This window comes from Misgurnus anguillicaudatus, chromosome 22, assembly GCF_027580225.2.
Source record: "Misgurnus anguillicaudatus chromosome 22, ASM2758022v2, whole genome shotgun sequence".
NCBI lineage: Eukaryota > Metazoa > Chordata > Actinopteri > Cypriniformes > Cobitidae > Misgurnus > Misgurnus anguillicaudatus.
In genome coordinates this window covers 48,769,737-48,790,612 of record NC_073358.2, presented here as the reverse complement: position 1 = coordinate 48,790,612, position 20,876 = coordinate 48,769,737, and the positions used below count along the sequence as shown (strand labels likewise).

The 20,876-nt window shown below is 35.9% G+C and overlaps 1 protein-coding gene and 1 long non-coding RNA gene across 2 annotated transcripts; one reads left to right on the top strand and one right to left on the bottom strand.

Moving 5' to 3' along the window:
- Nucleotides 1–279: 279 nt before the first annotated feature.
- On the top strand, nt 280–7,221 carry hscb (HscB mitochondrial iron-sulfur cluster cochaperone). The gene is made up of 6 exons (XM_073860628.1): nt 280–675; nt 2,191–2,284; nt 4,286–4,375; nt 6,376–6,520; nt 6,776–6,823; nt 6,937–7,221. Exons 1-6 carry the CDS (start codon nt 350–352, stop codon nt 7,029–7,031), a joined length of 798 nt encoding a protein of 265 aa, XP_073716729.1. The 5' UTR covers nt 280–349; the 3' UTR covers nt 7,032–7,221.
- On the bottom strand, nt 3,691–20,760 carry LOC129439661 (uncharacterized). Its single transcript, XR_008642877.2, has 2 exons — nt 20,628–20,760; nt 3,691–3,987 (listed from the first exon to the last, which is right to left on the bottom strand). It is a non-coding gene; the product is annotated as an uncharacterized lncRNA (long non-coding RNA).
- Between the last annotated feature and the right edge of the window lie 116 nt (nt 20,761–20,876).

Here is a 20,876-nt window from a genome sequence, read left to right as displayed (position 1 = left end):
TTAATTTCTATTTTTAGTTACCCATAATAATAATAATAATAATAATAACGAAAATAACAACAAAAACAACAGCAACAACAACAACAACAACAATAACAATAATAATAATAATAATTATTATTATTATGATTATGATCGTTATTATTATCATCATTGCTTTATTCTTTACCTTGTTTTTACAAAATTTCTTTTGATATACTTTTTTAATGTTGTCCATTTTGCAAATGTGTTTGTTACAAAAGCTACCGAACATTCAAGACTTTTATTTTGACACAATACCAAACATATTACAGGAAGCGAGGAGAAGCGAGAAACTTATGCTTTCAAAACACACTTACTGTGGATAAGCATGGCGTGTTTAAACAGACTGCGATTTTTAATAACTTTTCAAAGATTTGAGCATGTAAATAATTTTATATCGAAGCCACGAAGTCGTAACTTTGTGTCACATTCACGTTTCGCTTCAGGAAGATCGTTCACCTTTCACAATAAGGGCATGAATGACGCCTGTCATTATAAAGCAGCTGAAGGGAACTGCAGGCGTTTCTGCTCTGTTACAGCCAACAGACTGTGCTGGAAATGCGGATCTTCTGCTGAATTATTCTTCTGTTCATCTTGTAAAGTGATTCAACCTCCTATTGACAACACCAACTATTTTTGTATATTGAACTGTGAGTCAACTGGATGTTAATGTAGTTTATAAATTACATATGTATCACTTATTATGATTATGTATAAATTATGAATGTGTTTTGTCTCTGCTTTTGCTTCCATAGTTTTCTGCATTAACAGTCATATGTTTGGTGCATTAAGAGGCCTGACACATAGTTCACACAGAAATAAACATTTATGAAAACAATTTACCCAGCCTATTTAAAGGGAAATTCCGCCCTAAAACGGAATTTAGGGTGTTTTTTCGTTGTTAACGAGTCAAACTTTCATTTAAAAGCATATTTATGACTGAAGAGCAACATTTAAGATATTTAAGATGTTCGTTTTCTGGTAAACTGGCCTTTGAATGGGAGTGAATGGGGCACGTCGCATGAGCGCACAAAATCTCTATTTTTACAACACTAAGAAGGCTCGACACAACGTGATACTTTACTCGAAGTATCACGTGGGTCTCTACACATGAACGCGAGCATTGAGAACATTGTTTGTGTACACAGATTTTAGTAAAAGCGAAAAGTTTGGAACAACTTACCGTGCTGTTAAACTGCGTCCCGCCGCCATATTGCCAGTCATGAGCAATCGATTTCAGAATGCGATTGAATGGACTCCATAGGACGCTACTTTTTCAACTACAGGGTCAATATTGTTTTTCACTTGAGACAAAACAACAAATTATCCGTGCATTTATATGGAACTATGCTTTAGGAGCTATCCATCTTTACTCTCCTTCCTCCTTATGTCGCATTCTGAGATCGATTGCTCATGACTGGCAATATGGCGGCGGGACGCAGTTTAACAGCACGGTAAGTTGTTCCAAACTTTTCGCTTTTACTAAAATCTGTGTACACAAACAATGTTCTCAATGCTCGCGTTCATGTGTAGAGACCCACGTGATACTTCGAGTAAAGTATCACGTTGTGTCGAGCCTTCTTAGTGTTGTAAAAATAGAGATTTTGTGCGCTCATGCGACGTGCCCCATTCACTCCCATTCAAAGGCCAGTTTACCAGAAAACGAACATCTTAAATATCTTAAATGTTGCTCTTCAGTCATAAATATGCTTTTAAATGAAAGTTTGACTCGTTAACAACGAAAAAACACCCTAAATTCCGTTTTAGGGCGGAATTTTCCTTTAATCCAAAACTTGTATATGGCTTTTCCTGTACAACACAACATTTATCTTGTTAGTACTATTTAATATTTTGGGCAATCCTGTTAAAAAAAGCAGAAGTGAATGGGGAATTGGGGATGTCAAACTCCAAGTAACCAAACTCCAGCAGTGGTTATAGTACATGAGTCATATGGACCATTTTTCTTATACTTTTATTGTACTTTTTTGTTTATTTTGTAGTTGACAGTCCCTGGTCACCATCTGTTTTCATTAAATAGAAAAGAGTGGGCTGGATATTCTCAAAAACAAAAAAAATCTTTTGTATTCTTTAAAAGAAAAATGTTTTGAAACAACACAATGATTTTTGTTATAGATTTATCTAATGGACATGTTTGTCTTTCCGCAGTGAACAAAAGTTTTCTCTGGACATTCAGAAACTTCAGAGAACGTTCATTGAGCTGCAAAGATCTCTTCATCCTGACAACTTTAGCCAGAAATCATCGGTACTGGGCTTTATTATAAAATCTTTTTCTGTGCCGTATAATCATGCTTACATCCCATAATTTGTTGTGTCCTAATATGTCATGATGCTGTGTAGGCATAATGGCTATCTACAGATGATGAAACGTCACAAAATCACAGTGTTTACTGTTGAATGGAGGAGCATTTCTTTTAAGAGGGCAGTTTAAGTCATATTTGTACACTTTATTAAAGTCAATTAATGTGTGACATTGGAAATAAAATATTACACATCAAACTTAAAATTTCAGAGATGAGATCAAAGGTGTTTTAGCCCAGTGCTTTGTCTTAGGGGTAATTTTGGGAAGTCATGTCAAGTATAAAAGCAAATGTGGAGTTTGGGGGGACAAGGAGGGCACTGCCCCCCCAGACCAGACCCACTTACACTTATGATTTTGTCTGAGCTATTAAATAGAAATATAAAAATTCATATTTTATTTGTCTAATCTTAATATTTTAAGAGTAGACTCAGGAACTTAAAGCTAATGTAGTTTTAATTCATATTATTTTAAAACATATTTAAGTTGCACTCTTAAAGTGTTGCAGAACCCTTGTTTGCTGGTAGTTGCCCCCCAAGCACAAATGTGAAACTCCACCTAAGTATGAAAGCCAAAAGGTGGCAAATCTTTTATATCGCAGTATGCTAAAATGTTTTATTTTCTAATGATATAATGAAAACATCTATAAAGTTGCAGTCTGGATTACATTTTTAAGGGCTGGGCGGTGTATCGAGTTTTGGTAATATATCAGTATTTTTTCCCAGCGGAATGTAGGATAAGATAAAATCGTCTGTATCCGTATGGTCTGATATGACCCTCATATTGTCCAGCCTTGTATGTCTGTTTATTTCCCCATTAATTCATTTGTTTATTCGATTATTTATTCAGATTTTTTTTTTAAATATAGAATTATAGTTTTTTTATTTCTTTTTTTTTTCAATTTTTAAAGTTCAAGTCCTATTTATATCAAAATCGAAAGAAAAGGAAATTAATACATTTTTATAGGACCATTAAGAGTTTTGCACTGAGCAATCATTTTCATGACAAACAAATAATGCATGTGGCAGTTTACTTATTTGTTTTTTAATATCTATATATTTTTTTTGATCAAATACTGAAATACAATGATTGATGTAATAATTTAATATGCATAAATTAAGTTCAGTATAACAAATGCTACCATGATATAAAATGAATTTATGCCATTGCTTCTGGTTAAGTTTTTCCAGAAAGTTTAAACACTGTGGCTTATAAAAATCATAGTGGTGCAAAAAAGGCTCCTGAAATTTTCCTGGAACCAAAATTTTCTTTTGATATTTGGGCTGATCGACATAAGCCTGTTTGGCTGATTTTAAGATTGACCCTTTCTTTTAGACCTTTCCTTCCACATACCCAGGTTAGATGTAATCCATATCCATGAAGGTAAAGAGTATACATGAGATCATTCATATTGAAGTCTGCAGACAGCTCTCGGATGATTGCTGTATGCGTTACGTATCCGGTCATCTCCTGACAGTAAAAGCCAGCTGGATGTTCATCCTCCAGGGTTTGGCAACTCTGACAGCTGAAAATGTTTTTCTTCTGCAAGTCATTTCTTTGGTTTCTCACCTCTTATTCCACCTGACGTCTGGCTGACGAATCTCATCACAGCTCAGACCCTCTGCGTCCACCCACATGCTGAGATCCTTCTGGAAAAACACAATTATTAACATTGCCGGCATTCCATTTTTTTGACAATTCACCGCATTCCGGAGAGGAGATCCATATCACAAACACAAGATTTGTCATGATACTTTAAAATAACAGTATATAATTATGTAACGTTCGGGAAAGTTTAAAAACTTGGACCAAGTCATGTTTTTGTTTTCAGTATTTTGTTAATATCCTTTGTAGCCTTGCCTGTTTATGTGCCTATTTTCGTCCAACATGTTTTTTTGTTGTTGTCTGATAAAAGAATGACTTTAATTTGATCTGGTCTGTTTACAGAAAGAGCAAGAATTTTCAGAAACACAATCAGCCCTGGTAAACAAAGCTTACAGAACGCTACAGAAGCCTTTGAGTCGGGCCATCTACATGGTAAATATAATTATTATTATTTTTGATTATATAAGAGAAGTAGGTTGTAAACCACAGCCACGTAAAAGTATATTGACACTTGTAAATGAATATCTTTGCACTATATAACACAACATCAAACCAAGGAGTATGTGTCAGCTCTTTAGTCACACCAGTATTTCTAATGCTAAAATATAATTGTTATTAGGAGGATTAGGGCCAAACATCTCGAGATTAAAGTCATTAAAATGCGAGAATAAAGTAATTATTTAACGAGAATAAAGTCATTATTTAATGAGAATAAAGTCGTAAAATTTTGAGAATGAAGTCAATATATTCAATTTAGGCTTATTAAGACAGTGATATAAATACAGTAAATTCACTACACACTATAATATATTATTAATAAACATGTACGTATTACGACTTTATTCTGATTAAATAACGACTTTATTCTTGTAAAATAACGACTTTATTCTCGAAATTATATTTATACAGACTTTTTTTTCTTTAAATAATGACTTTATTCTTGTTAAATAACAACTTTATTCTCCAAATTATATTTATTCTGTCTTTCTTTCGTTAAATAACGACTTTATTCTCGTTAAATAACGACTTTATTCTCGTTAAATAACAACTTTATTCTCAAAATTATATTTATTTTGACTTTTTTATCGTTAAATAATGACTTTATTCTCTTTAAATAATGACTTTATTCTCGTTAAATAACGACTTTATTCTTGTTAAATAACAACTTTATTCTCGTTAAATAACAACTTTATTCTCGTTAAAAAACGACTTTATTCTAGGAATTTTATTAATTCTGACTTTTCTCTTGTTAAATAACGACTTCATTCTCATTAAAAATGACTTTATTCTCATTAAATAACGACTTTATTCTCAAAATTATATTTATTCTGACTTTTTTCTTGTTAAATAATGACTTTATTCTCGTTAAATAATGACTTTATTCTCTAAATTATATTTATTCTGACTTTTTTTCTCGTTAAATATTGACTTTATTCTCGTTAAATAACGACTTTATTCTCTAAATTATATTTATTCTGACCTTTTCTCGTTAAATAATGACTTTATTCTCATTAAATAACAACTTTATTCTCTAAATTATATTTATTCTGACTTTCTTCTCATTAAATAACGACTTTATTCTCATTAAATAACAACTTTATTCTTATATTTATTCTGACTTTTTTCTCATTAAATAACGACTTTATTCTCGTTAAATAACGACTTCATTCTCTAAATTATATTTATTCTGACTTTTTTCTCGTTAAATAATGACTTTATTCTCATTAAATAACAACTTTATTCTCTAAATTATATTTATTCTGACTTTTTCTCGTTAAATAATGACTTTATTCTCATTAAATAACAACTTTATTCTCTAAATTATATTTATTCTGACTTTTTTCTCGTTAAATAATGACTTTATTCTCGTTAAATAACGACTTTATTCTTTGAATTATATTTTTATTGACTTTTTCTCGTTAAATAATGACTTTATTCTCGCATTTTAAGTGAGCTAAAACCGATCCGCAGAGGTAGTTTTTTTGCTCATTACCCCGATTTAGCGTTGCATGTGAACACCTTAACCGGCTTTCTCGCAGTTATGTTTATATGTGCATGTTTCTTTGCGCAAGTAAGCGCAAAGTAACGCAAGCAGTTGGCAGACTTAAAGCTCATGTTACATTTACAGGTTCTGCAGTACAAAATAATGAAACTTTCGATTATATATTTTAACCAAATGCTTTCGTCACGTATTATAAGTACATCAAATACTTTCGCTTCAAATCCGATTAATCCTGGCCTCAGGCCATTCAGAAATACCGATTTGTTGGAGATAAAAATTCTCATTAACAAGAAAACGTGTCAGACGCACTTCTGAGCTTTGGTGAACTTTTAAGTGATTAATAGAGCTAAAATTGAATCTTACTTCACAACCTTTAATGTCTGCACAGATTCATCACTTTCCTCTTTACAACCTTTGTGTTTTGCTGTAGCTGGAGCTACAAGGTGTTTTACTGGAGGACGGTACGGATGCCACCGCCGACCCCTGTTTTCTCCGTGAAGTCATGGAGGTCAACGAGAGCCTCGCAGAGACTCAGAACCAAGATGAGGTTGATGCTATCGGTCAGTCAGTGCGAGGTGTGTAGGACAAAAAGCTTCTGCGGGAAGTAATTGTAAAAATATTGCTCCGTGCCCACACATGTCACTCGCAGCTTGTTTGTTGATCTGGGTTCATTCTATCAGAAAGTTCAAGGTTTTCTAGCTTTATGTTTATATTTCATTCGTTCATTGATAGATCAGTGCGGTTATTACGTAGGACTTTGTTTTGGAACTTCTTTACCAAGTATGCAAGCATTCTCACTGTTTATGTTTTCTTTCCTATTCTTACATCAGGGAAATTAAAAGATTTGATCGACCAGATGAATTCATCACTGAACAAAGGTATTTTTTCTTTCACTTTTCTACCCACTACCTCCCAAATCTGACAGATGTTCACTGGCAAGGCCACGGTCCCGCGCTGGTTTTGTATTTGACTGACGAGTTTGTTTTCACAGGGGATCTGCTGACCGCCAAAGGGCTTCTGGTCCGAATGAAGTACTTTACAAATATAGAGGAGAAGGTGAAAAAGAGAATTACGGAGCGTTGGTAAGGGAGCGTGACAAATTGTAAATAACTTGAACTTCTGTAATTTGTCAGACACGACTGGGTCAAAATGTGACACTTGTGTTCGCACATTTTAAAAGTACTATTTATTGTTATAAATATTTATTATTTCTTTGGTTCTTGGATTGTTTTTGTTGACAAATAAATAAAACACATGCATTTTAATCTGCTAAAAAGCACCTGTTCAATTTCTCATTAATGCAATTATCTAATAAACCAATTACATGGCAGTTGCTTCAATGCATTTAGGGGTGTGGTCCTGGTCAAGACAATCTCCTGAACTCCAAACTGAATGTCAGAATGGGAAAGAAAGGTGATTTAAGCAATTTTGTACGTGGCATGGTTGTTGGTGCAAGACGGGCCAGTCTGAGTACTTCACAATCTGCTCAGTTACTGGGATTTTCACGCACAACCATTTCTAGGGTTTACAAAGAATGGTTTGAAAAGAGAAAAACATCTAGGATGCGGCAGTCCTGTGGGCGAAAATGCCTTGTTGATGCTAGTGGTCAGAGGAGAATGGGCTGACTGATTCAAGCTGATAGAAGACCAACTTTAACTGAAATAACCACTCGTTACAACCGAGGTATGCAGCAAAGCATTTGTGAAGCCACAACACGCACAACCTTGAGGCGGATGGGCTACAACAGCAGAAGACCCCACCGGGTACCACTCAGCTCCACTACAAATAGGAAAAATAGACTACAATTTGCACAAGCTTACCAAAATTGGACGGTTGAAGACTGGAACTTTCCCTTTAAGCAGTTTCTTTTCTCATAAATGATGTCTCAACTTCCTCTTTACAATACAACATTTCTGCATTCAGCATCACAATGGGTTTAATGTCACGTTATTTTGAGCTGGCCTATCGAGAGAGCAGGCAAAATGGGATAGTTATTCGACAAAGCTGCCCAAAAAGCTGCATTTGTTTAGCCAATCCCCATTTGAATATCGAGCGCTCGCACTCCTACAATCTCTGCAATGCACTTTGTGATGAATGTTTTTTATTTCTCTCTAACTGCGGCATTAAATTGTAATTGGAGCTGGATTTTAGATGATGTCATTACTCTGGACATGCAGTTTAACATCAGTCTGTTATTAGAAACTGCCTGGATGAAATGTCTTTATTGTAGCAGTTTGTAAAACTGCTTGCGGTTTGATATGAATTAAATTACATAATAACGTGCATATCAAACTAGGATTTATGAATGAGGGTGTTTATGTGAATAGGAGAGTTGTAAGTAAGACAAGGTGTAAATATTTAAAGTGAAAATACTTCGGCTGACCTCTAGGGGGAAGCATTTGACTTTACCATAGAGGTTTTGAGTGGGTATGTAGGTAGAAATCCTCAGTATGTGTGTGAATTATATCCTTTTTTAATGGAAGAGTAACATCTGAGCTGGTTTAATATGAGCATCTGATTTAAATGTAAAAAATTATGCATTTGGTTCAAATAGAAAATATGTTTTTGCCTTTAAGCATCATTAGTGCTGTTTGCTCACCATTACTACTATTGCTCATACTTTTAACCTAAACTTAGCTTTGCTCATCCAGATGACTCCAAGTTATAAGCGTGGCTTGTTGAAAAAAGGTGTGCTGGTACCTTTTCTAAGTGATCAGATGATTTTTGCCTGGCAGATGATTTTAAGAAAGAATTGGATCCATATAGCCCATAATATGAAAAAGGCTTAAAGGTGAGCTTTTTTGACATGGGAGACTAAGTTACCACCTGCACAGCAATGCCCTGACAACCACGCACCGCATCCTAAAATATGCAAAGCCTTACCTAGACAATTGCAGCACTAAAGATCTTACCGGCACTGCAAAGTCACAATTATTTCAGGTGAATGTCAAGCGGTATCATCAATGGCAAACGATACAAGGCCGGAAAATTCATTGGAGGTTACGGCTTAAACATGTCAGTTTGCATTTAATCTTCAGTTTAAATCTGTGTAATGCCACTGGAGCAGTGCGCCGTGGATGTACCGCTGGTAACACGACTCGGCTTGCTTGTTTATTAAGTCAAGAATGACAACGTCACGTTCCTAAGTCTCTCTCACCGGAGACTCTGTTTCCTTAATACGCAAAGATGTGCTGAGAATTAAACTACAGCCGAGAGAGAGAGAGGCGAGAGAGAGATTGGAGAAGGGTGGCCATCTGATTATGATTCATCCCATAATCGGAAGGCATCTACAGCTCTGCCAAATTAATAGGCAAACATGATCGACCATTTGTAAAGGCGCTGTTTTCTCAAATTACTCTCTCAAATTGGGTCTGAAGGGAAGTAAAGAAAGCATGAGACGTGGAGGGTGTGCAGGGAGAAGAAAAATAAATGTTAAACCAGCTTTGAGGATATTGAGTTGCATTAGGACACGTTTGTAGGCTTCCTTGTTTCTTTAAAAAAAAAAAAAAACTGGGACAAACAGGTACACCTTGTAATCAAAACCAAACGGGTTTCTCATCATAACTAGTGCATGTATGTGTTGCATTTTCAGGCAAAAGTAGGTATTAGTGTAAAATATTCTGCTACAGTCAGGTTTCACTTTCAGGTGACAATTTGAGCAACAGTTTGAAGAGAATCTTGCTGTGCGATTTATCAAAAAATAAAAATAAAAAACGGTAAAAGTACACTCTAAAAAATGCACTGTAAAAAAATTCCTTAGAATTTACAGTGTTACTTGCAGCTGGGTTGCTGGTAACTTACCGTAGATTTAAATTGATGTTATTTACTTGCATCATTTTGTTCAAAGTTAAATGAACATTAAACAGCACTAGTCTTTGTCTTTACAAAGTAAAATTAAAATAACAGCTTCAAGCAAAGCATTCTGGGAAAAAAAACTGAAGCAAAAACAGAAAAAGTGTAATGATGATTTCTGGTTCCCAGAATGCTTTGCATGAGGCTGTTATTGTAAAGTTTTATTCTGTAAAGATAAAGACTTGTTAATATTTAAAATTTAAAAACTCTTGCCAGTAAATAACATCAATTTAAATCTACGGTAAGTTACCGCCAACCAGCTGCAAGTAACACTGTAATTTCTACAGATTTTTTTTGCAGTGTGCTGGGTTGTTCAGCATTTTTCAAAACATTTTAAAATTGTCTCTAAAGAAAAAGATCATTAGACACATTTCAGTCAAGCAACCCTGACATTACATTGTTTTCTTTAAAATCGGCATAAAAATGGTGATTCTCTTATTTTGCTCGTCGTGACACACAGTACGGCCGCCATACCACAATTAGATTTGTTGTTTTTGCAATGTTATAGTGATCATATATAATTCAGTCCTTCCAGAAAAATGCTTTTGATGTGTAAAAAGAGTTTTTTTATGATTGTTGCGGGCAAAAATCCTTGATCTTGTGGCATGTTTTCTTGCGATGGAATATGCGGGATATTTATGCAATTTTATGCTATGAAATTGTGGGAACTTGCAAAAACTGTTTGCAGCTTTTACAGCTTTTCAATGACGTTCACGTCACATAATCACGTCACTTCATAACGCTCCCATGGCAACAGGGGACATGGCTGCGCTTGTTTGAATTACATTGCAACATTTTTCAACTTTCAGCTTGATTTTTGCTACAAAAATGCAGAGATTATTAAATCTTGCAAGCCCGCATATTTTGTGCACGGAAATATGCAAATTATGCTGCGAAAGTGCGGTGTATTCGAAAAAATGAGGCCCCCCGCTAGCCTGGCTAACACATGCTAATTTTCTCGTATTTGAGGCGTGGTTTACGAATGCCCAGAGCGCTTTATTGGGCACTACGAATGTCTATCAAATACATAGCTCATAGCCAATTATACCAGATGACGTATGTGGAGTGACATCAATTGAAGCGTATTATATTAATAAATAACACTTACCATTTATAAGTTAATTGTACTTCGAATAGTACTTCATTGGTCTTATAAAACTCTGTGGCTATCATGTCTTAACATATCCAAACATCCTTCTTGGATATGAAATTGTTTAACGCCAAAAGTTGCTCTTTTTTTAAATAAACTTGCGTTCAAAACTACTTAGAACACTATATAAGGCTGCATCGAAAAGTAACTTCGTGTCTGCTGCCGTGTTGGATAAACAAAACTGCTTTAGTGTGTCGCATAGACGTCGTCATCGTCTTGCTGCCTCCTCCCCGTTCTGTGATTGGTTCCCTATTTCAGGGGAAAAATTGGTCCATATAGTTTCCATGCTAGACTTGCAGCGTGAATAAATTTGCGCGCAAGGCAGCATGCAGAAAACCAGGCTAGCCCCCTGCATAAATATGCAGACTTTGGGTGATTATGCGTTGAATCGTGCGATTGCATAATCGCGTTTTTCTGGACGGACTGATAATTGTTTCTCAGTCTCTTTAATAAAATACATCCAGAAAATACAGGAAATGTGTATATATAGTATTAAAAACAGTATAAAAATGTAAACTGATGTGTCAAGTTTTTAGGGTAAATTTCCCTTCCACTTGAGCAATAGCAGGAAACTGCAGGATCTCTTAAATAAAATTAAATCCTAATTTTAAAGAAATTAGTCTTTTACTACGATGCCTAAAGAAAACATTTAGTCCTGACAATTAATTTTTATATATATTTTTTTACATATTTCCTGTATTTCCTGTTTGTATCTTAATAAAATAGATAAAAAATAAATATGGATGGAAATTAAAACTCTTAAAACAACAAATCTGGTGGTGGTGGCCTAAGACTTTTGCATAGTACTGTTTATCTGACTTAAATTCATTCATCGAGGACTGATTGGATCGTTGGAAATTGTGTCATGTTGTTATTTGCTAATCGCTGCGATCTTTTCACGGGCGCCGCCCCACCCTCTCGCCTTTCCTCGTGACTAGAATTAAATGGAGATTGTTTTGAGGAGGGAAGGAGATTTGCGTTTTTGATGAAAGATTATGAGGGCACATGAATTTTTAATGAAGCTCACAGATAAGTAATTTGCTGTAAGTCTGCCAAATACATAAATGCAATGCAAGAGTTTCCAGTCTCATTACATATTAGGTTTGTACAACAATGCAATGCTTATGTAGGGTATACACGTATGTTTCTGGCCTATAACATTCATTCTCTTAGTACTGTTTAAATAGTTTGCCCCTCTATTGGGTTAGAAAATGCGAATAAAAGCTTTCTTCTCTCATAACTCTTGGCACTGGTACAGTAAGTAGGTCTGTCTAAATGTGTGTGGTTTCAGTGTCACTGTGCCCACAAAAGTCCATAAACCAAAAATGCCGTCTTAATGTTTATAAAGCATAATCATCACAAATCATATAAGTTCTTATCAAATCAAACATGCAGAAATTTAAAGGTGTATTCTGTAACTTTTCGAAGGATCTCTTGACAGAAATGCTATATAATACACAACTATATTATCAGTGTTGTATAAAGAACTTACAAAATTAACTGTATTGTTTTTATTACTTTACAATGAGACGTTTGTTTTCTACATACACCGCAGGTCCCCTTACATGTAGGTTGCCATTTTGCACCACCATCTTTTAATATCAAGATAACGAAAAACATGGAAATCAATGTAAAGTCAAGCGTTGATGCTCCAAATTTCATCATTAGATTGAGACTTTAACCTGGATTTCACAGACAGGGTCACAATTTGCATGATGTCTAAATAGAGTAGATATAAACTGGCACATGATTTGGCTTCTCATGTAGACTTTATATGTATTCCCTCGCACCTTCTAATGTAAGTCATTGGCTGTTTGATGCTCTTTATTAATATCACACAAAAAATGTTGCTGCTTTAGTCTGACTCAGAATTGTTTTATTCAAGTTGTAGGTGTTAAATAAACATATGACTCAGTATGATGCTCCTATGCATGCCTTTGTACATGAGGGTAAAGCAAGAAATAAAGAGAGAAATGAATAAAGAAATAAATCGGAAAATATTAGTATTTTGTATTTTTGACCATTGTTTGCAAATTTTCATTACTTGGGGGGCATGCACACCAAAGCTTTTACGCCTACGGCTGGCGTATATTTTCAATTGTTTCCAATGGAAACGCGCCATTTAAAAAAAAACAGCAGCTGACTTTTGTTTGGGATCATTTATAGTCCTTTGAAACTCCGTTGAAAAAAACTGTTAAGTGTTGAGTTAAGTATTAGTGTTGGGCTTTATTAAAGTCTATTAAAATGAGAAAAATCCTGCAATGTTTTTCTCAAAAAACATAATTTCTTCTCGAATGAACAAAGAAAGACATCAACCTTTTGGATGACATGGTGGTGAGTAAATTATCTGGAATTTTTTTAAGAAAATGGACTAATCCTTTAATATAATAATATTTGGCGTTGCAGTATTTACTATACCTTCTTTAATTGTTTTTGTAAATATAAGTTCTTCTTTACATAAAGTAGGCTACATAATGAATTTTTCGTTTTTTAGTTTTAGGGTAAAAACTGTGGTAAAGCTCATTGGTAAAGCATTGCGTTAGCAGCGTAAAAGGTCATGGGTTTGAACCCAGAGAACTCAAATGCTGATAAAAACTTTCTAATACGTTCTAATGCACTGTAAGTCGCTTTGTATAAAAGCATCTGCCAAATGCAAATACATGTAAATGTAAAATGTGGCCTGGAGTTGTTCTTGACATGTATCATGAATTTCAGCTGTAATGGTTTGATCTGGGTTAGTCAAAGTCATGGTTGCCCACCAGGATAAGGATTAAACCATGCTTTCAATGTACAGTGTGCTGAAGGTGAATATATCAGTAGTCTTAACGATGTTGCTTTTATTAACTTCAAAAGATTCTGGCCTCACTTTCGAAATCATCTAATGAGAGTCAGACTCTAAAATCCATAATCAGGTTTGCTCCAGCTGAGAAATATGAAGCTCGAAGCTCTTCTACCTTTGTGAATAATATTACGGCTGCTCGCTCGCTTTACCGCGGCGCATCTCTGTGCTTTAGATACCAGAGATTTCTGAGGAAATGTTTCTCGATTCACGTCAGGTTGAAAACCGCGGCGGCAGCCGTAGAGCCGGTGGGCGAGTCCGTGGGTATGAGCGAACGCAGTGACTCAGGATGCATCTCCCAGATTCCCATTTGAAATTCTGTGTTGTCTTCAAGAGCATCGTCACCGAGAACCCTGCCAATTCCTTACCTGAACACGACGTGTCTAGTTTGTAAACATGACATTATTCTAGATTATTGCTTGTTTACGTGTCAGCATCGAGAGGATAAAACGAATCCGACTAAGACATGCTTGGACGTGTACCAGATTTCATGCTTCACATGTTGCTTAATGAAAAAGATAGACGATATACAGTGATTCTCACTGCGTCTGCAGATAGAAGATTGTGTTTATTAATAGCTGTGACTCTATTTTGTAAGTTCAACAGCAGATTGAATAAACTTCGTATGGTGGTCATGAATACTTGGTGAAGAAATCCATTAGCATTCCCATTCAGCTCAATGGCCCTCGGTATGCCGCTCCATAAGCGTAGGACCTGCATCTTTGCTAAAGGGCTGTAAATATCACTTGAATCATCGCTCTGATGCTATTACAGGGGTAAATAGTTGAGAACTGTGATCATTGTAGCAATTTGTATCCAGGATAGAGGTCTTTACGGGTCCACCTAGATCCGAAAATCTAAGGTGACCTGGGTTCGGGTCTAAAAGTATCACGTGTGCATGTTTTGGGAGTAACTTAATATTGTAATGCATTACTTTTAAAAGTAACTTTCCCCAACACTGGCTGTAGGTTTATATTCGTTAACCCAGACCCTGTCAATCAATTCTGAATGCGCATTTTGGCGGTTGCCTTTGTGTCATCGTCAGATAACAAAGAAAAACAAATGAAGCAGTGGGCCAAATTGGTCGCGAGCCACTGTTGTTCGTGGGTGCGGGACTGTAGATGCATACACGTCGGTGTCATTTTCATTCGGGTACGGGGTCGGACTCGGGTCTAATTTTCTCAGGTGTGTCTCGGGTCAGGTCTTTTTTATAAATGAATTATTTGTGACCCGTCACGGAAACCAGTGACACAAGTCGGCAGCACAACTTTCGAGATAATGAGAGAGTTTTTTTTCCAAAATTGGTGATTTTCGTTTTTTGCAGAATCTGTTGGTTGAGATCACGAAGAAGCCTCTAGATGTTCGAGATAACAGTTTTTGTATATTTAAAAGCGTACATTTTGCGGTTGAAATTGGCTTGTTTTTCCGGAGATTCTAGCGTGCAGCAGGAGGCATCATTGTCTGTGTTTATTTACTTATTGGATAAGCGGCTTTTGTTTGTTTTGTTTTTTCCCCCGCCCCCAAAGGGAACAGCGTGACTACTAAATAAGGATAGTTCGCCCAAAAATAAAAAAATCATTAATGACTCAACCTTATGTCATTCTAAACTCGGAAGATCGCCGTTCATCTTCGGAACACAGTTTAAGATGTTTTAACGTTAAATTTAGTCCGAGAGCTTCCTGTCCCTCCATTGAAAATCTATATACGGTTTCCATGTCCAGAAAGGTAATAAAAACATCATCAAAGTAGTCCATGTGACCTCAGTGGGTCAGCTTAAATGTGTTGAAGCATCGAAAATACATTTTGGTCCAAAAATAGCAAGAATTACAACTTTATTCAGCATTGTCTTCTCTTTCGGTTCTGTTGTGAACCGCGTGAAGTCACGTGACTTTAGTGACGCGGCTGACCTGTTCCTAAGAAATGTTTGCTAAGTTTTTTTTTCAAACTTACAGCGTGCGTCTCCCCAGACTGTAAATGAAGCTCGGGTGCACAAAAAAAGGGAAAAAAAGCTGGAGCTCAACAGATAACTGTCAGCCGCATTGTACGTCAGCCGCGTCACTGGCTTGTTCGACTTTATGCGCCGCAGTCAGATGTTGTCAAAGTACCGCGAGAGCTCTTCAAGAAATCTTACAGAGTAGTTTAATTTCGACTCGCTCTCACAAAAAAGTCACACAGAGATCGTTGAATTCATTATATAATTGGCTACATGGTTTGTCTATCAATTTTTTCCATGAAGTCATTGGCTGATGGAGGAACGAGCGAGCGATTGGTTACATCCCTAAAGGACGTCACCTTTTCGACGGTGCTGTTTGGATTATCTATTATACTACCTCCCTATTTTAAATACAAACTTTGAAGGCAGGTTCATGTGTTTAACGGAACGTAAAGTTTAATCTTATATACCCTTACATGTTACGATGTAAATAGTCCTCAGATTGTATATTATATTCTATTACCAGACGTTCATGCGAAATCTGATGTAAACAATAAACTATATATCTATATTTCACGGATTATATGCATTGTGGACAAAAATGGTCATTGGATGATTCACACATCTGAAACAGACTGGATTCGACTTGTGATCAACACAAAGGTAAAAAGTCATGTTGAGCCCTATTGTCTCTCCCGGCAGGAGAAAAGTGTAACTTTCCGTCTTTATTTTCTCGGCTTTCTGTTTCTTGAATGTATTACATTCAAATGGCCACAACTTCTCCAAATCTTATCAGATTTACATGTGTTACACATCGTTGACTGGTCACATTTATGCATGTCAGGGTTCGGATAGAAAGTGATTCAGGTCATTTGGGGTCGGGTACATTTCTTTGGACCCAAGAAAACCTCTTATCCAGGATAGAAATAGAAATTTGGCCCAGCAATACTTATGAATGATTAAAAAATAATCTCACCAAAGCACCGAATGCAACTCTCACTGTGGTTTTATAACTGAGGCATGCATGAATAAAACTGCATTTAGCACTTCAAACACGACTGACAACCATTTACGTTATGTGAATTAAAGAGCTATTAGAAATAAGTTGGAGACCCCATGCAAACAGGCGTGGAGTTGACAAGGCGATTTTTAAATCAATCTCCGGCAAGATGGACTTACATTATCTGTTTTATTTTCCAGCGAAGTATCAAATAGCTGGAAATGCGACAGAAAATCTCTTGTGCTCGGCCCGAGGGAACAGTGCTCTAGATTTTAATTAAAGGTTGGCAGGGCATCACACCTCGAGGAGTATTGGAAGGATCAGAGAGAATGAGAATGATTAGTTATTCGTTTGAAAATACAGACGGCATTGTAGGATATCTCAAAGCTGGGATTTCAGAGGGAAATCTTTGAAAGCCAGCAGTCGAGACTTGAAATAAAATGGATATTCGGAGTTTCCCGTAAGACTCTGATGTTATCGAGTGTTGATGGGCGACGCACGGGTGAGATGTTTCACTTTGCGTTTACTGTGGAGATTAAGTCGTCTTATTCCATTTACCCAGCGTAATAGATTAGATATCTTTTGTGAAGATTCTGCTTACAGTCAGATCGTGCTTTGTGGAAATCCACCTGTAAACTCTGATACTGTATTGCTCTGTGATGGTCTTATCACCGCACTCGAGTTTCATTCAAGTTTGTTGAAACTTTGAATAACTTGATAGCCTGCTGAAATAAGGAGGGTGTATTACACAAAGCATTTGTTGTTTGGAGATTGGTGCGCACATCCATTAGAGATCAGAGTCCAATAAAAGTGCTCAATAACAATAGTGCTGTATGATGCAGTCTTAAGCTTTGTGCTCTGTACCAAAATGGTTTAGACTGTTTAAGGTCTAATATATCTGTCTGGTATAGTATTTTAGTACTCGAGACCAGTCTTGAGATTATTTTTTAATGGTCTCAGTCTCGGCTCGGATGCATTTGGACTCAGTCTGGTCTTGGTCTTCGACTAAGAGGACTTAGATTTTATTTAAAGACCGAACCACAACTGCAAGGATATCAATAAATTGACAACTGTTAGGTAATTTAACCTGTGGTTGTTTCAAGAACTTTTTGCAAACCTTTATTTTTAAAGGATTACTCCTTTCTCACCCCCGTGTGATCCAATATTTTTATGTCTGTCTGTCTTCAGTTGAAAAGAAATTAAGTTTTTTGAGGAAAACATTTCAGGATTTTTCTCTCTTTAGTGGACTTTAGTGGAGCTCAATGGTTTAGTTTCAATGCAGCTTCAAGGGGCTCTAAACGATCCCAACCTAGGCTTATCTACCGAGGGTCTTATCTACCAAACTAAAGTACTTTTAAACCACAACTTCTCGTCTTGCACTCGCCAGGTGACCAGCCAGCTCAACCTTACGTATTACGCAATGATGCGCACACTTGCGGACTAAATATAAACTAACACAAAGACATTAATTAGTATCATTCCACATACAACGCCTGAAAGGTCCCCTTTCTCCAAACACTGGAGTAGTAGTATCGGATACGTCATGCGTGACCTTTTGACGTGATTACGCAATAGAGGGTATGCACTTGATGTCACCTTTGGCGAAAGTGAATGCGGTTACGCCCACTGAGTGGCAAAAGACTGAGTGGCAGAATTTGTGAACAGTGTGAAAACACGGGGAAAACGCATCTAAATGGGAAAAAGCTGTTGTGCGATAGACTGTACTAACAGATTAACAAGAATTTGGAGCTATTGTTTTACAGACTGCCAAAAAAAAAACACCGAAAGGAGAAGAAAATTGATCGTTCATGCGAACGTCCACAAACCACAGGTGAGTTGACAAGTTGCTAGGGTCACTATCAAGCAGAGGTTTAGCTTTCTACTTAAAAGTATTTTTTCAAGTATTTGTATTTTATCCGTGTTTTTCTTTGGAAAACATAAATTCCAAAGCATTTTATCATAATTTTTACTCTGTTACATTTCATAAATATAAGTTTTTGTTTAATATTTAAGTACATTAACGTACTGTTACTCAAGTAAAAGTACACAATTTTAATGTAATTAGATATTAAATAAATTTTAATATGCAATATTAAAGAATACACAGTATGATTATATGCTTTAGAATGTAGTGAAGTAAATTTTTTCCTAATACAAACATCCTAATAAAGCACAGATGCTTGGAAAATGTAACTAATGTAACTAAGTATTGTCCACCTCTGCTATCAAGTCCAACTAAATTCAGCCATTTTGTTGAATGTTTAAACAGGGCGAGTTCCGGCGTGGTCACTTGGAAAAGTGACGTCAATGTATACCCTCTATACATAAGGTCACGCTGGCACATCACACAGCTAGTACAAGACGAGAAGTTGTGCTTTTGCCAAAAATAATGATCGTTTTGTTAGATAAGACCCTTATGCCTCGGTTGGGATCGTTTAGAGACCTTTGAAGGTGCATTAAAACTGTAAACTTTAGAGGTCCACTAAAGTCCACTGTATGGAGAAAAATACTGAAATGTTTTCCTCTTCTCAACTAAACAAAGAAAAACATAAACATCTTGGATAAAACAGTGGTGAATAAATTATCAGAATTTATTTTGTATAGTGGATCAAAAAATTGATTATTGTAAAAAGTGATCTCTGTATGACAGGTGGTGGAAGGGGAGGGGTTAAAAATGCAAATAAGAAGGATTGATGATGTAAGACAATGAAGAAAGGTGTTTGGGTGAAACAATTGGGTGATTCTCGCGAAATTATGAGGTGTCATGAAACATTTTGATAAAAAAGTAAATGCTATCAAAATAAGAAGCATACAGTTACAAACATCATGTACTATTTTGCACATGTTTTCAAATGACATCATACAAACCAATTTAGTTGTTTTTCCACATTTAAGGGGAAAACCTTCATTACCGCAATGTGTCCATGACTGGATTTTGGTTCTTTGACATGAAAATATTTATAATTAAAAAATCTAAAAAATAAAAAGCTTCAGTGCATGTTATACTATAAACATTTACAATAAAGAAACATGTGGTATTTGGTGATTATTGGTAAATGTAGAAACAATAATAAGGAATATAAATGTGACCGCGACCAATTTTCTCATCCTCCGCAACAATTTTCAATCATTGTTTAAGCCCTCAATGAACTAACATTTAAAAGAAAATTGTTGTAAGAGACATAATTGACTCTGACACTCAAGATGGCTACCAGGTAAGCAGTTCTTATTTTTTTCTCTCCAGATAAAAGTTAAAAATGTTTTAGTTCTCATTACCAAAACATGAGTTTGTAAATGCATATATTTAATGTAATATCATGTTGCGGTAATGATACTTTTTGATAATCATAATCTAAAAAATGTCAATAATTCTATAGGAAATATGTTTTAAATCCTCTAAAAATAATGGTTATAGTAAGTTCAGACCTTAATCTTATACGTGCAAAAACAGGCTTCAAGGGCTTTTTAAATAATCTGATACTGGACACCTTCTAAGTCTGGATTATGTGAGAATCACCCAATTATATTTTCACAAAAGCATTTTCTTAGCAATAAAAAAGTGGAATATTCCTTTAAGTGTGTGCCGTAACCCTAAACCCATGTTGTTTCATGACAAAGAATAATGATACAGGTGTCAACTGAATAGAAATTGACATTATTTGACATATTATGCTATGCAGAATTGATATGGTTTCATCTAAAATGCTACTTAATACCCAAACCTATAACACAATCCTGACAAAGAGAGAGAGAGATTCCTAATACTGTGCCTGTAATGACATACACATACCAAACTACCTGCACCCCGGCCGCCCACTGCCTCTCATCTCCTCAAACACTAAAATCAAACAAACGACTGTGGGGTCCGGCCTTAAACCATAAATGTTTGGCTTTGAATAAACAATTACCGATGTTTGGCCCCCGCTGTCTTTCTGGACAATGATGGCGAGATAATGATGCCCCAAGCTTTTGTGCCATTTGCTTGTAGTTCAACCTCTCAGGCAATCCCTGTTTCCATGCCAACCGTATCCTTCATCCGCTCGCTCGCGACTTCACAGAACAATAAACACTCGCAGAAGAAAAGGCTGATTATGGATTTCATAGTCATCACACCTGTATTGATTCTCTCAGTCTTTTGATGTGTCGGGCGACGATAA